This window comes from Thermobia domestica, chromosome 3 (assembly GCF_964235325.1).
Source record: "Thermobia domestica chromosome 3, izTheDome1.hap1.1, whole genome shotgun sequence".
Lineage (NCBI taxonomy): Eukaryota > Metazoa > Arthropoda > Insecta > Zygentoma > Lepismatidae > Thermobia > Thermobia domestica.
The window spans coordinates 214,517,140-214,535,001 of record NC_137456.1 but is presented as its reverse complement, the minus strand read 5'-3'; the positions used below and the strand labels follow the sequence as shown (position 1 = coordinate 214,535,001).

General features: G+C 35.5%; 1 protein-coding gene across 4 annotated transcripts in view; it reads right to left on the bottom strand.

The window, feature by feature from the left end:
- Ids (iduronate 2-sulfatase) overlaps positions 1-15,650 on the bottom strand; it is a 116,490-nt gene extending 100,840 nt beyond the window's left edge. For 3 of the 4 annotated variants that reach the window (XM_081752168.1, XM_081752167.1, XM_081752170.1), the window contains exons 1-2: positions 15,519-15,645; positions 6,221-6,402 (exon numbers count right to left, since the gene is read on the bottom strand). In XM_081752168.1, the coding sequence (XP_081608294.1) occupies positions 6,221-6,402; positions 15,519-15,576 (240 nt within the window). In that variant the 5' untranslated portion in view covers positions 15,577-15,645. Of the gene's footprint in view, positions 1-6,220; positions 6,403-15,514 lie in introns of all 4 variants that reach the window. The other variant, XM_081752169.1, reaches the window with a different exon arrangement.
- Between the last annotated feature and the right edge of the window lie 2,212 nt (positions 15,651-17,862).

The window sequence follows — 17,862 nt, the reverse complement described above, 5'->3', positions numbered from 1 at the left end:
TGATGGAGAATCCTGGTGGTAAACATGTCGAAAGTTTCGTTGAACTTGAACAACACTTTTTGTCTCTGCAAACCACCACACGCATTGCGCCTTTCCGACTGCCGAAGCTATTTCTGTTTATCGGCGATACTAGCGCCGTCACCGGTAGTTGTTCAAGTATGAAAATTTGCTGAACAAAACTTTTTGAGTTTTCCTTCAATACGAATGTTTTTCTTTTTTTCTCTCTCTCTCTTTTTTTTTCCTTCTGTATCTCTGACCATATTAAAACCATACACTTTTAAAAACCGCCAGTCCCATTCCGGACACCCTGTAGTTTCCACACAAACGATGGTACAAATCTTTTAAAAGGAAGATGGACTCTTTTAGTATAACATCCAAATCATGTAGTAGCTAATGAACAATAATTTTCCAATTAGAAACACTGTAACTTCTAAAACATACTTAAGCTCAATGAACGAAAATAAGATACAACTGACTGAAACATAATAAAGACACACCTGACATCTCCAACAGAATAATAACAACAATAATAGGAGTTTTAACTAGGTCAAGTACGGGCTCCACGAAGTTCCAGATATAGAAAGCATCAATATTCATACACTCGCGCATTACACTTCACCATTCAATCCGTATTGGATGGTATTGCCAGCGTTCAACTCGTTTTTACGTCGTTCCAGATTTTCAATTGGGTTTAAATCTGGTGACTTCAACGTTCAGCCAACACGCTGAATGTTTTAGAATGCTATGAAAACTAGTAGTACTGATAGATTTAATTTGTGATTTTAAACCGGTTGGTTATATTAAAATAAATCATTTAAATTAAAACTTCATTTTATTATTGATTGAAATAAAATCAGATAAATTTTTAAGCATTGTGAAATACGAATTATACTTTGAAACTAACATTTTAGGCCGAGTCAGCGATCGATCATCCATTCTTCTTCCCATTCTCTACAACAGGACTTCAAAAATTACATTTATGCGGCGGACGGTTACTGGATTGTTTATTCGATAGACAATTTCCATCTGATATTTGATGCTCAATTGACACATTTTTCCATATTGCAGAGCAGTGTCATTTACATAAAGAAACGACACTATTCATCTTAAAGTTTGGTCACGGTGGGCAAATAAAACAGAATAAGACACCAAATATTCATTGAGAAATATTTATATATTGGATTGAGTATTACGGTTGCAATGTTTTTTGGCTTCTGAACCAAGAAAGAGATTAAAAAAAAAAAAATACTGTATATATGTTTCTTACATGCAAGTAAAAGGCCAACTGCGAGCGCGTCTCGATATGGTCGAGTCAGATTGTCCCATCTGTATTTAGTTTTAGTTTTTATGTTAGGACTTGAACCATATGTGAGAATTCTTAGTAATATAATTCTAGACCAAAGATCTAACTAATGGTTAATGATTTAACGAATTTTTTCATAGTAAATGGTTAGCATCCTCGTTATTTGTGAGGAAATTCAATCCTCACAATGAGGTTGCGTTTGGTACTAAGTCATATTAAACTGTAAATTCACTTCCTATATAGTCTCCGGGGCTGAGAAGTAACCTAGTTGATGTAGCCTATTGATTCATGTGTGTCTTATCGTTACATAATATTATAGTAAATCAAATGTTAAAGTATTAATAATAATTTTGGTATATATATATATATATATATATATATATATATATATATATATATAACTATATTATATACTGTCGTCTTGCTAGTATCATAATGAAGAGTTTAACGAGGGGATACTTCGGTATCTGTTCATCTCAATATGTTACATGGTTCTCGTACATCAATTTTACAAAGAAATTCGAATTTTTTTTCTCATTTCCTCGAAAACTACGAACATGCATATCATTATGTTCAGCTCAATAACATCTATCGATTAGTATCTCATCTTAGAAAAGTATTTCTTCCTTTCTTTTTTATTTTATTTATTTTCTTCGTTAAAAGCTATCGTAGAACTCTGAAGAACGATTCTATCTTCTATGCTTCCTAGCAGAGACAAAGATATACTGGAGGGGCTAGTGCGTTCAAGGTCCGTCTTTCCCCAAACTTGGGGTCTGTACGCATATTTGCAAGTTTTGTATAATATGCTTACACGTTATTAACTGAAGTTTTATTAATGCATAGATTCTAAATAACGATTTTGACCCGCTAACATTATTGTTGTAACCCATTACTTTGATAACTCTACAAATAATTTGTTCGAACTAAAAAACCATTGTAACCATCGATTTGCTTTTTATCTTTCCTATCAAGTGGTTCACTATCCTTGATTATTGAACTTCCAATGATTTTTCTTCAGAACGAAATTATTAAAGGTTCGTTTTCGTGTTATAATGCTATCTCTTTACTAAAGTTGAAATGTTAAAAAATAAATAAATAAAAATGGATAAAAATTTCAAGCAGTTTTTTTTTTCGAGCCCTTGCACCTCTACTCTTAACAAATCAAGACAAATTACATTTTTACTCAAGAGCACAAATTTATAACGGGGTAAAGCTGATATCTCCAGTCCCCCATTTCACTTTATATCCAAACATTGTATCATATAGTCATTGCATCATTACGCTGGATAACAAATCATGCTTTCTGTAAACTGGACCCTCCAAATCTTTAGATGTTTAATTATCATTCAGCCATGCAATTCAAATATTCTGAATCAGGGTTGGCTGGTTTAAACCAAGGTGGTTAAAACCATGGTTTAAACCAAAAAACGAAACATGTTCGTAAAATTGTAAGTGTTCGTAAAATCTCGATGAACACACACTTGTGGGTTATCACGATTCATTCCCGTATATTATTCGTATTATATTCAGATCTAAATTCCCCACTCATTACTCAAAAGAGATTATACTACAAAAGCATCTTTTTCTTTTTTTTAATAGTATGAATGTTTCTTTTGTGATCTTTTATTGTTTATTATTATTGTTATGCAATTGCAATCAAAGAAAACCTCTAAATATTATTTCATTTTAATAATGTTTACTATTGATAAAATACATCGAAATGCCGTACTTTTTGGGGGGGGGGTCATACAAACCCCACGAGAGGCATTTATTAAAATCAGAAGTATCTTTGGTATCTATTTATGTATAAATTTGTCAGAGCCAAAGTGGACTCAAACAATTCTTATCTTTATTCACTTTTCTTACTGATATGCAAATTAAGTCGTCGTATTTCTTTAACTTGGGCTAATAATAGTCGTAGTGAACTAACTTGGATTGAAATAGTTCTTCTGTAATCTTCACTACTTTCAAATTGTCCATATAATTCTATATAATGGTTTCACTTATCTTTTTGTCCTTCTGAAATCACTCTTGACAGCTATATTAACAAGTATGTAAGGATCGGTAAAAGGTATTTTTTTTATCAGGAGTCCTTCGTGAGTGAGTCGGCAGACGTATCGCATTTGTGGCAGAGTGCCAATGTATCCAATTGTCCCCGGTTTCGAGTTCAAATGGAGGACAATTTCTCTCGGATGTACGCCGAGAAGCGGTTTGGATTCCGCTTTAAGCTTATGTGACCTCTTCCTGCATAACCCGATTGTTGCATAATAACACCAAGGCGAAACAAACTTATTTCTGTCCATATGTGATACAAAAACATAGAGCAAATTATTTAAACAAACAAACAAAAAAAACCGGTTTAAACAAAAAAAAAAAAAAAAAAAACGGGTCTTTTGTTTTTTCAATAAAAACCATGGTTTTTGCCAACCCTGTTCTGAATATATCTTAATTGGGCCTTTAAACAGAGCCTTGACTCCGACTATCGCGAGATTTATCGTGGACTATTTTAAGCCCGTACCAAATACAGGAACTTCTTTATTACACTATTAACAAACTGTCGATATCTTCAGATTGAAGTAAAGTAGGGCAACAAAAGATTTTTAGAAAATCTAAGAATTACGCACTCCTTCTTTAGTTGTCTTTGCTTTCAATGCTCTTAATAAGACATTTTTATCGAATGAGCTTGATACAATAATAAATTAAAATTTTCGATCCTATTTTGATTGCATGCTAGTCAAGCCAATTTGTCCCCTAAGTTCTGGGGAAACAACCAGTTTTGTAACCAGTCCTTTTTTTTTTTTTAGGTGCGCTGTGGTTGACCTGACATTGTTTCATAGAGAAAAGTACAATGACACATCTTCACACAGGATATTTTTATATTGGTTTAATATACGGGTTCTACTTCCATGTCCAGAGAACACTATAAATTACTCTATTTTCTACAAAGTACTTAACTATAGTATCATTTACATTTAAAGGCGCGATAAATTTTAAAGAGTCTTCCATGCGCAGCAACTCAAAACGTGTTAATCGCTTGCAGTAGTGGGTGTTCTTCCTTCTTATTTTATATTTAGCTAGAATACCTCTCTTTGCTCAAAAAGACACTGCTATTGTGGCTTACAATCCACAATATTGTCAAGCTTTTAGTGCAAATTGTCTAGAGAAGTACAACTGTTACTATCTACTATCTAACTGTTACTATGTTATAGTTTTTGTACGGTACAACTCAGGATACTAAAAACAAAACACAGTAGAACCTCTCTAATCCGTCACTTTTGGGACTAGGGATATGGTCGGAATCCAAAAACGGTCGGATTATCAGAAAATAGAGAAAAAGACATAAAACAAAGAACAGAAAGCATTAAAAACTGCACAGTATAGTATAGAAAACACACACAACCAAAGAAACGATACAAGAGATGACGGAGCACTAAAGCGGACATGCAGTGACAGCAAGTAAACAACAATGCCGCGATGGCAGTAAACGACAATGGGCCTCGTGAGTCACCCACGAGTCGGGACAAGTTCGGCTCAAGCACGGTCGGATCAACTGGTGGCGGACCAGCCAAGGGTAGACGAGAGGTGTTCTACTGTAGCTCTTAAACAAAATCAAACATAAGGTATCCGTTGCACGTGCACAGAGCTGCACTAACATACAAACAACAGTATGCAGTATGGCCTCTTGTACAAAGAAGTCCGTATTGCGTAATTTGAAAATGAAATGAAATCTTTGAGTTTTACGTCCCACCGTTATGCCGGTTAGGCTAAAGGAGACGGTGATGGTGAGTAATGAATTAATTAAATGGTGGAATGAAGAAAGTGGGAGGAAACGGGAGAACCCCGAGAAAACCCACGCATACGGTGTTTGTCCACCACAAAGTTCACTTGGCGGGGGTGCGTAGATTTGAGAATTTTGTACGCTTTTGAATTTCCAACGATCACCTCAAGTGACTTTTGATTACTGATACTCACGATGAAAGAAATTCAATTTCCAACATTTACCAGTCCAGAGTGGTGACAGTTGGTAATTACGAATGTTTTCCGGTGATCATGACATTTCTGACTCACAAAGACATACTCATGTTTAAAATTATTGTCGCATATCTATAGCTGTCTTCTTGTAAGAATATAATTTGATAATGATTTTGCAGGGTACTTTTAATACTGATACTATGTGTATAATCGGGAAATGTATATTTGTGGTAAACTTCATAGGAAAAGATTAGGATTAGGATTTAGATTTCTGGCTTTCGGCATCTAAGGCCATTTAGCCCTTCACGTTTTGAGGGATGACGTCCCTCGGCGAGCACACAATCCGGGGAAAGGGAAGGAAGAAAGGAAGCGGCCTGGGACCTATAAGTTCGGTTCCACCCTGACATTTGCCTCGTGTGAATGAGGAAAACCCAGGAAAACCTCATTCAGGGTGGCTGGCCTGAAAAAGCGTTTTACACTTTTTTGACCGAGTGCCCCCACCGGGAATCGAACCCGGGACCGTTCATAGGAAAAGAATTATAAATACGAAAATAATAATGAGTAAAACAAAATGTTGCTAAATGGACATGAAAATTTTATTTTCGTTTCATTGTTCTTATTTACTGCTCTTTTGACATGAGATTTGCCACATACATGTCTTTGCCGATTATACACATACTACCGGTCGAGTTCGTTATCAAATTATATTCCTAGAACAACATATTTATAGACATGCGACAATAATTTTGAACATGAGCGTACATACATAGCATTGGTTTGCCAGATGTTTCCCGTGAACAAGTTACTTTTACTCACTTGGCACCAACCTAGTCAATGTATCCTTTCAGCTGATGTTATTTGGAAATTTAGCCATAAAAACTGTGCTTATTTTTAATTTATTTATTTTTTTTTAAAAAAGCCTTATGTAGCCTTATTTCTACGTACCTGAGCATATGCATGAGTAAATAGAATACTATTTGATGCCAACTTATCAATGTTAGGTGTGATTGCTTCAAAGTCGCCGTAGCAACCAAGAGCTGGTCGAAGATCATCCACAACAATAAACAATACATTTTTTGTAGATCCCTCTCCAATCTCTCCTCTGCTTAAAATCCACAGAAAGCAAACTGAAATATTACACAAAAATAATGGGATAAGCAACATGTAGTAATAGTTCTTCCAGAAAAACGACTAAATAATAATGAAATACCCTATTAACCTAATGGAATTTGTTTATCTAATATTCCCGATCCTTATTTCGTGTGTTTTAACGCGAATGGAAAACAAATAGCACTAACCCTTTAAAATGATCACTGAACAATGTCTCATCTCGCAACAAGTGACCCAAATGTCCTACTATCCATACGCGAAAACATACAGTACTGAATGATATACCCGATCATTCAAATTATTCAAATTTATTATTAAAAGATGCAAGTGGGAAACACTATCAAAGAGAAAAATAATACACGTATTTATTCTTTCACATGAAGTAGAAAAAAGCAGTCTCCGATACTTTGACTACGTAATTGATATTTTTGTTTTGTTACATGTACACTAGATGGCGGCTCATGACAGTTTCACTCTCCCAAAATCAGACGCAATATACAAACGCTTACCGAAAGATAATCAATAATAACACGTGTTCTAGGAGTTTTCTGGACCTTATTTATAAATATATATGAGAAGCTTTTCGGTCACTATCTCGGGAAGAAATGCAAAGTAGGTGCATATGAATTATCCTCCACTCAGCTCGACAATTCGCTCATACTCCTCAAATAGAATAACGATTGCTTCACTAATTACAAATAATTTTAACCCATTTATAAGTAGCTTTGAAAATTACTGTATAAATAAACGTCTTTCTTCTTGACAAGTATTCTTCTGCGATCAAGTACACAACAGTAAGTATGTTAAGTGATTGTGACAAGAAACCAAAAGCTAAACGTTTTGGACACGCCAACGATTGAATTTAATATCGGGTTGAATTAACTGAATGAAAGAGAAGAGGTATTTTATGAGTTTGTTCTTTCCTTCTTTTATCAATTAGTATGGACATTTTTTAAAAGTCAAATCATATAAAAGCAGATTACCTTGAAAGAATTGTATCTATTCTTATTACCTAAAAACATTACTCTTACAGGATGAATTACCGCCGAATTAAGGACATGATGATATGGACATTTTGGTGACCTAAGAATATGATAGACCTAGTGATAATATTCCTTAACAACGATGCAGAGTTTCAAGATAACAATGTACTAATACGCACAGCCAGATCTGTTTGGTCATGGCTTAAGGAACACTGGGATGAACTTTAATACCTTACCTGCAGGCTCAACTCATTGATTTGATATCACTGAATATTTATGATAAGTTTTAGAGCACGAACTACTCAGTAGACTTCCTCCTCCATCATCACTGACATAACTAAGTGCTGCAGGTATAAAGAATGCCCCACTATTTCTCTGAGAACGATTCATGTGTTATATTCCTCAATTCCATGACAAACCAAAGAGTACTACAGGCTAAAGCCGGATCACTGCCGTATTAATCAGTGTTTCAATTATTGTGATAACCTTCTCTATACACAATGGAATAAAATAAACTGAAACATCATTGTCATTATTTTAATGTTACTGAGAAATATTTATAAATGTAGACGCTTTAATGGAAATGTGCGCCTGCGTGAATACTATGAATATGTAATTACATGAAGTGTATGCTACATGTATGCAGATTAATTTGATTAACTTTTCTGAAGTTTAACTAAGTTAAAGACTTGTATCTTCATTTTTTTTAAATGTTTGAATATAATCTCTTACATACCAAACACAGAACACAATTGAAAATAAATGATCTTGCAGACATTGGTATATGTACAATTATCATTTAAAATTAAAATGTAAGTAGAAGTCATAAAACCTACAGCTAAAAAATCATAAAACCTACAACTTGAACTTTTTTTTTCCCCTATCGAGAAAAGAAAGCATGTATAGCTTCAGTTCAGAAACGCAACGACTCCTGTAGAAATGCAAATCCTTTTTCTGTTCCGGAGCTGCAGTGGCTCCGTGGTAGAGCATTGACATTTTCACATCTTAAAGCAAGCAGTATTGAGTAAAATGGAAATAAAAGCTCTCATTTCTCTTCGTAGTAAATCATGTATAAAATGTGATCGTGTCTAAACACTTTTCTATCCGTAACTCATGTGGCAACATCGCATGTGTCGCAATGTGCTCTGCCATCTATTGACAAAGTTTTACCCTAATGGTGACTAGCGATCCAGCTTAAGCATTAGTTGTTTACTCTGTGATCTGGTATGGGATTTTTTTAATGCTTTCCTTTCCTTTCTTTTAGCAATATAATTAACTCATTACCGTTCCACTATTCGCATAGCCTATTTCATGTTCTCCTCCGTTTAACTCGGCATCTACACTTCATAGTAGGTTACGAAAGGAATTCTATATCGTACAAACAAGCAAGCGGGTTAACTTGAATCGTGCCCCTCAGTTTTTACTAAAACTTTGGAAAATTTACAGGAAAAAGTAGGTAAGAAAAAGTGATTCGGTGTTCTTTAGGTGTATAAGATTGGGAGAAAAGTTACGTTTAATACGAGAAATTATGAGAAGTTGGTGCTATTTGCAAAAGGCGGAAGGTTTCGATGCTTGAGGAGCATGGTAGTCGTATAGCATGGCGAAACGCTGAGTTGAATTTGATATTTCTGAGCTGAACTTTACTGAATTATATAAGAATAGACCGATTCCATTTCAAATCGTCTAAGAAAAACAAAATTGGTCCCCATCACAGTCTTAGATTTCATTCATTTTTATATATGGGATCTACATGCAATATTATTAGACACGTATCTTATATTTATGCTGAAAAAAAATACTTCGATATACAGCCTTTCAAAATGACTGCCTCCTTTCGGATTGCTCGAAAAACTAAAAGACATGTCTAATTAAAAGTTTTATTGTACAGAAACGAGTGTACTTAGTAACATAATCTCAATATTAGGAATAATATAAATAATGTAGTGTGTTTCGGTGAAGGGGAAATATTAGTCTGTTAGTCCAATAGAAATCGCGCAATTCACTCGCAATATTACCAACTATCAGGGTTGGCAAAAACCATGGTTTTTATTGAAAAAAACCAAAAAAACAGGTGTTTTTGGTTTAAACCAGGTTTTTGGGTTTAAATAATTTACTCTATGTATTTATATTAAATATGGACAGAAATTAGTTTGTTTCGCTTTGGTGTTATTATGCAACAAGGTTATGCTGGAAGGGGTCACATAAGCTTAAAGCGGAATCCAAATCGCTTTTCGACTTACATCCAAGAGAAATTGTCTATTTGGAAACGAAACCGGGACTAATTGCTCACAAATGCGATTGCCGACTCACTCACGAAGGACTCTCGATTAAAAAAAAAAAAAAACGTTGTACTGATCTTTACATAGGCCTACTTGTTAATATAATTGTCAAGAGTCATTTCAGAAGGACAAAAAGATAAACAGTTACACAAGTAAAAACATTATTCAGAATTATATATAAATCGGGAAACTCCTGCCTTAGCCATTTAGAAAATCCTGTTAATACTTTAAATGTATCTGTATGCAAAATTTTAAGGTCAACCTATCATAATCACTACACTAAAACTGAGGTATTAAATTACAAATTTGGTATGTAGATATCATTCAATAAAATTAAAACCAAGTCAAATCCAAGCTGATGTTGGAAGGTACGTAGGTAGTTGATAAATTTTGCCAATTTCTGTCAATATATTTAAGCAACCCTGGCTTCTTTATAAAACGACAGGCATTCATTCAAGTAGGAATATATAATTTGGTTTCATTTCGTATGTTTAGGCTTAACATACTTATGAAATACCAAGGTTATCACGGAGAAGACTTTCGCTTAGAGGGACACCTCGAATCGCTACTTGGTTTACACTTGAAAGATGGGTTGTGGTTCAACCGAGAATTGAACACGGGACTCCTTTATTAAAAGTTAAAAATAGATAATCGTAATGCGGATTGTTTGATATGTGGAAACGTCACCATAAAGTTCACACGATTTAAAGCTTTTTTTTTTTTTGTTTTTGTTTTTTTAAACTAAGCCAGTTGGTTTTTTTTGATAAACCAGCCAGCCCTGCCAACTTTGGTGAAAATTTTGCTAACTTCAAACATTTTTATTTGCCCTCACGAGCCATATCAACCATCTGCTTCTAGCATTGGAATCTAATCGATAAGGTCTCTTGAAAATGTCAAGGACTTACGTTTCTGATTATTACATCCTATGTTACAGTATGATGAAAAGCTGAAAATTTCATTAAGACACCATGTTTGGCCACTATTTTCTCAAAAACTCATCTTTCAAAAATCTGGATTTTTTTTAATACAATTATTGGAGAAGTACCCATGTATTTAATATCCATTAATCGTTAATGCGACTGCAGCCCCTGACGTTCGCAATTAATTACTAATATTTTGACTTTTGTACTTGAAATGTAAATATTTCCTATGGGCACTTAGATCCTGTGCACAAGGCGATCTGAAAGGCAGTATGAAAATTTTGAGAATTAAATCCAACCCGGGACCCAAAATCAGCTCGCGACAATGGAAAATATATTTCGCGTTAAATCCGAAAGCATACGTTAAAGTTATGACGAAATTCAGAAAGTAAATTTGTATCAATATGATGATTTTTACTGCGTAAGGGCGATGCAATTTTGTTGGCAGTGTTGCCAACTTGGTAGAACTTTTATTTTTTCTAAATGACACTACGTGGTTTTTATTTAATATTTGGTGTTCATTAATGATTGTAAACATCAAATGAAGCACAATTTTCCCCACATCACCACAGTTTTCGAAAACTTACATGTATTTCATTAAAAGATTTTATCTCGTGCGTTATTGATAGTTTGCAGCATTTGAGAGTAAATTTGACTCGGTGTTTACCATCATTAGTAAAACCAAAATGTCGAATAAAAACTACATCTGTGCAAGTTGTAATAATAATAATAAGAAGAAGAAGAAGAAGAAAATTTCTATTTTTATTATTGCAGAACCTTTCATAACTCTACGCATCAAGTTCGAACTTGTTCAAGAAGTTCTGCTGCAACCACGAAACAGTTTGTTACATAATTCGGTATCGTAAACATCGTCCTAGTGTTCTCTGGAAGCATGAAAATTGTTATCACAGGTAACATGACACTGTAATGTACTAATTACAGTGTTTGTGCGAATAACAATGAAGAGATCCTATTACACTAAGGACCATATTAAATGTGTTGATTATGCTAAAATGCATAAAAGGATTGTGTACAAAAGGGATTCTCGACAAAAATTTTATCTTGCGGTAAAATATATGGATTGCGTACAGCGTGTTTGCTAAACGTGCTATTAGGGGAGGATGATTATGTGTGTCCTATACACAAGGCGATTCGAAAGGCAATATGAAAATTTTTGAGACATGTATCCTCCGGCGTATTCTACGTTTCACCGATGACGGCCGTTTTAATGGCGACACATTCATGTTTACTACATTAACTGTCTGGTTAAAAATTTTAAATATACAATCAGAGGAACAAATTCTTTATCTTGCTGGTGCAAAATTTCATCTCTACACTTTCATCCGTGGTCACCAATATCACACACATATTCACGTTTTTCACAGTAAATATTCAAAGCACCCTTTACAAAAGTAAAACTACGTTTGGGTAGACACGCTGTACGCAATCCATACATTCTACCCAAAGATAAAATTTTTGTCGAAAATTCTTTCTGTACACAATCCTTTTATACCTTTTAGCATAATCAACACATTTAATACGGTCTTTACTGTAATAGACTTCTACCTTGTTATTCGCACAAACTCTGTAATTAGTTCAATACAATATCATGCTACCAGTGATAACAATTTTCATGCTTCCAGAGAACACTAGGACGATGTTCACAACAACGAATCACTGTGGTTGCAGCAGAACATCTTGAACAAGTTCGAACTTGATGCGTAGAGTTACGAGAGGTTCTGCAATAATAATTTTTTTCTTTTATTATTATTGTGACAACTTGCACAGATGTAGTTTTTATTCGACATTTTGGTTTTACTAATGATGATAAACATCGAATCAAATTCACACTCAATGTCGCAAACTATCAATAACGCAGGAGATAAAATCTTTTAATGAAATACATGTCAGTTTTCGAAAACTATGGTGATGTGGAGAAATTGTGCTTCATGTGATGTTTAAAATCATTAATAAATACCAAATATCAAGTAAAAACCACGTAGTGTTATTTGTTAAAAAAATAAAAGCTCTACCGAGTTGGCAACACGGCCAACCGAATTGCATCGCCCTTACGCATGTAAAAATAATCATATTCATACAAATCTACTGTCTGAATTTCATCATAACTTTAACGCATACTTTCTGATTTAACGCGAAATATGTTTTCCATTGTCGCGAGCCGATTTTGGGTCACGAGTCAGAAACCCTGTAACTCGGAAACGAAGAGGAATTCATGTTTATAGGGACTTTTCTACTTGATTTGATGTTAGGATTCAACCCAGCCTAAATATGGCGTCTTAGTAAAATTTTCAGCATTTTATCTAGTATAACGTGGAATGTAATAATCAGAAACGTAAGTCCTAAACCGAGAGGAGGGCAGTCATATATCGGAGAATTTTTTAAGCAAAAATAAAAAAATACGGGTCTAATAGCTTTGTATATAGTTTCTCATTTTAAAAAAACAAACTAAATCTGAAATAGTCGTGTGGACCACCCTGAACGATTTGAAATGGAGTCACTCAAATGAAGAGGATCTACTGAATTTTTGTAGAGCGAACGGATTACTGAATATGAGAACACTGTGTAGAAAGTGTGGGAAGGAAGTGAAAATCAACAAGCGTAGAGAATCTTGTCGTTTCCATTATAATGCAAGGTAGGGGGTTCAAAATATGTGGGGAAAAGGCGGCAATGAAGGGAGCTAACGACTGTTTGTAGACTTGAAACTGGAGGGACACCTCTAAAATTAAGCCAAGAAAGCACATGTAATTTTTGTTTGTTCATCTAATATGAACCTGTGCCCAGTTGCTTACTTCCAAAGTTTCCGCTAATACATAAATTACTGCGAGATGTTATCCTGATGTCCAAACTGTATAGGAAACCTTCATGGTAATGTGTTTTTAGATGAAGAAATTTCGTTCCCTTGCAGAAACACCATTTGCAAATGATCCCTTATCGGGGAGAGTTTACTTTGTGCCGAATAGTGAATGGAACCGGTACCCCATAGTGTAAGTAGTACTAGCAGTAGTGGTAGAAGGGGCATTTACTCCAAAGTTGGTCGTCCGTCTGAAGGCGGGTTAGAGCCCCACAGGACACATTGTTTTCTGTCTTTATTACTTGTGTTCTGGAACCTTGCCGCTATGTTCGTTATGTTACTTAAAGTTACATTGCAAAGTATAATTTGCTTACCGCATTTTCTACAAATTTAATTTTAGATTTATTAACCCATGACTTTTACTTACTTTTAATAGATTTCCCTCATTATCACCAGCCATGTTTACAAAAAACTCATTACATTCCCAGGCATTTGTGCCGTATCGCCAGACCACTTTGAAAATTGAAAAAAAAGCACCAAAGTGTATTGCATTCGGTTATATTTTGTTGGACTACATTAAGTTACATTAGATCACGTTACATTAAGTGTGCAGTATTACTTGAATACAGATCCATAGTATAAGTATTAGTAGTACTAGAAGCAGCAGTAAGAGTAGTAATAGTAGTAGTAGGAACGGGTTAGAAGCCCCGCAGGGGTTCGTTGAGTTCTCTTCTCGACATAAAATGGGCAAATTAAAGACTGTTCGGCAAAGTTCTAGATTACTGGTCCCCCTTCCCATTGAGGAGTAATAAAGACAGAAAACAAAGTGCCCTGCGGGGCGCTAACCCGCCTTCACTCGCTTACGCTCGCTCGGCAATACTGTATGAACTTTAGTACAGAAAGAAACCTACCCGGCTGCTAATCTACATGGGGGACCAGTAATCTAGAACCTTCCCGACTGGGCGGAACAAAGTAAACTCTTGCCCCCTTATCTTCACACTTAAAGGTGAAGTGCGAGTATCGCAATAATGGACAACTCACATATGTTCGTGGGAACAAAAACACGCATCAACTTGTCCTAAGTGGTCACTAGAAGTAAGGCTTGCTATTCTGTTTTAGGCAGGACGCAGCTAGTGGGCTTATGAGTTGATTCATCCATAAGAACAGGCGTGTCAGTAACGGTGAGTATGCGGGTGGAAGGTAAATGAGCAAACACACATCAACTGTTGTACGTGATCAGTACAAGCTATCATTTCATTGCAACTGCATATTTAGCCCCCACGTGTCTGTCCCACATAAATAACTTTCTTACATATTATACGTCTTATGAAAAGTAACAATTCTTACCTGTGCATCGAAAGACAACTAAATTCTGACATGAAAGGAAATGAAATTTTTGAGTTTTGCGTCCCATGTTATGCCGGTTAGGCTAAAGGAGACGGTGATGATGAGATGAATGAAATGGTGGAATGAAAAGTGGGAGGGGCTTGTGTATAGCCCGCTCCCCCCAGTTCTTTCTCACCGGAACTGGAAGTCACTACTATTACTGTTGCTACTACTACTACTACTACTACTATCGAGAACAGAACCCAACCAACCCCTGCGGGGCTTCTAACCCGTTCCTACTACTACTACTATTGCTACTTACTACCACCACTACTACTACTATTGCTACTAACTACTACTACTATTTATACTAAAGCTTCCTTACCACAAGATTTACATCTTAAATCTTTATAACATGCGATTCCGATTCATTATGAACTAGTATGAATCGTTAGAATCACTATGATTCATTAAAAATCACTGGGGGGAGCGGGCTATACTCAATCCGTGGGAGGAAACGGGAGATCCCCGAGAACGACCCACGCACACGATGTTTGTCCACCACAAAGTTCACTTGGCGGGAGCAGGATTTGAACCCAGGACCCCAAGCACCAGAGGTGAACGCTCTAACACTTAGCCAAGGCGGCCCCTTAAATTCTGATGACAGTATGATAAATTGATACCTACACAAAACGTATCCCTGCCTAGTTTAACTTAATATTTACCTAATGACAGTTGTCTATTTACCTTCTGCTTTCTTATAATTTAAAATTCAATTTATTCACTTTTATATTTAATAATTTATTTACCTACATATTCGACATACACGTGCTCTTAAATCCACTCCTGGCCGCACAACCACCGCCATCATTCAAAATACAATTTCTTTCTTCTTTTGTTCTTCCACCCGGTAATGCAAAGTATTATCGAACGTCTGTACCAGCGTTGCCAGGCCCAAAGCTCGGAATTATTCCAAAACCTGATCGAAATTATGCTAGATTCGGTCAAATTATGCTAGATCCTAATAATTACTGGAATTTAATTCAGGAGTTTTAAAAGAAAAAAACGAAACTGAGATACGATAACGTAACTTAAAATACGCAGAGCGCGTGGATAGAATTCAATACTTCACGCACCAAAGCTTTAACTCAACTAAACTAGTGCAGTCGTTGCCAGACTCAATGGCGTATATATCGTATAAATGAATGCAAAGTGTTTGTTTACATATTTTGAAAGAAAATTTCCTCGCAGCATTAAGCGGAGTTGGGAATTGTCTGCTGGGGGCAGATTTTTGGTCGGTCTCGGACCTTTCATTTCAGAAATAAAGATGTTGAAGATGTCAAAAAGTTGGGGGAGAATGGCCCCCATAGCTACGCCTATGCCTCGCAGTTAAAGGATTAGAAAACCCTAGGTGGAGCCAAAAAATAAATAAGTAAATAAATAAAAAATAAAAGTCCAAAGCCGTTCCTAACCTACTTCGGAAAATAAGACTGCCTGTATGGTTTACCGACTGTGTGAATCAATGCGAGAGGATACATTTCTGGCGTTCTTTTTCTTCTTACGACCAACTTCTTTCTCACTTCCAGGTTTTACGGCTTTTTTGATAGACTTGCTGAAATTATGCTATATTTGGGCAGGATGCTAAAAGCAAGATGATGGATGCTAAAGACATGCAAATTATGCTAGATCTGTCAACGCTGGTCTGTACAAAACCTATCGATAACTTAGGACATTTTCTCTAGCGGGTTCCGTCAACGCAACTGACTAATCGGTATAGCAATGGCATTCTATATTCTTTTTGTGTTGTTTTGCAGAATTTTGTACCTTTGGAGAAACTGGTCCAGAATAAACGCAAAAGAAGAAAAATATAAGAAGCATTATAATGTGTAAATATAGAAAAAGCTATGTGATGTCCTAGTGAAATGAATAAAGTATATGTAAATGTATAGTAAATATATGAAAAGAGTTCCAGTTTACTCTCTTCCTCTACTCCAGCGTTTCCCAACCGGTGTGCCGCGCATGGGCCGCTGGTGTGCCGCGAGGAAATCGAAATAAATTATTAATTTTATAGGAACCAAATTGCAAGACATAGGGAAAAATGTATATTTGTATTTCACATTACTATCAACCTCTACTACAAATCTACAATTTTAAGTTTCATACTGTGTTACTTTTCTGTACATTTTTAATGTTGAAAAACATATTTATCATTGTCATGACCATTATTGCTTCTTTATTGTTGCAGACTATTTCGTAACTTGAAATTTTAACATATCATTCAATAAATTCAACAATGTAAACATGCATACAAATTACCTACATTGTGTTTTAAAAGTATATTTATTTATTTGTTCGTTAGGCCTATATAGTGATCTTCTCTTTTAGTTAAACGTTAGATACAGTTTTCGAAAGAGAAAGTGGATTTTTAAAAACCCGAGTCCTTTATTTCATTGCAATTGTTTTCTATTTTAAAATTAGAATGAAAAATAAGCATAATGATTTACCACGGGGAAAAATCAGTAATCGAGCACCACGATATTTTATATGATCAATAATAATAGTAATATTAACGTGCCGTGTAACGTGGGTTCCTGTCACCACGGCATGGCGCGTCCTCAGGTTGCGGATCGAGGAGAAGGCCTCTAGATATAGAGGTTAGCTGCGAATATACTGAATAAGCAGTCGCGGACAGACGACTAGGAGTGGTCCTCCAGCTTGGGGGTTTGGGTAAGGCTAACACCCTCATCCTGTAAAAAAAGGTACTTGTTCAGAAACATTCACAAAAGCCTCGGACAAGGACTGATAACTTGGCACGACATCAGCAAAAGAAAATGGACATGAGATTTGGAACATGGAATATTACAAGTCTTTATAGGGCAGGCGCGTTAAAATCTGTAACGAGTGAGTTAGAGAAATACAGGATGGACTTAGTAGGAGTTCAGGAAGTTAGGTGGGAAGGAAATGGATCTGAGAATTCCGGAAATTTTACGTTCTTTTACGGGGAAGGAAATAAAAATCACCAGTTAGGAACAGGGTTTTTCGTTCACAAACGAATATTACCAGCAATTAAACGGGTTGAATTTGTTACTGACAGACTTTCTTTTATTACTCTTAAGGGACGGTGGTGTGATATTATTGTTTTAAATGTACATGCTCC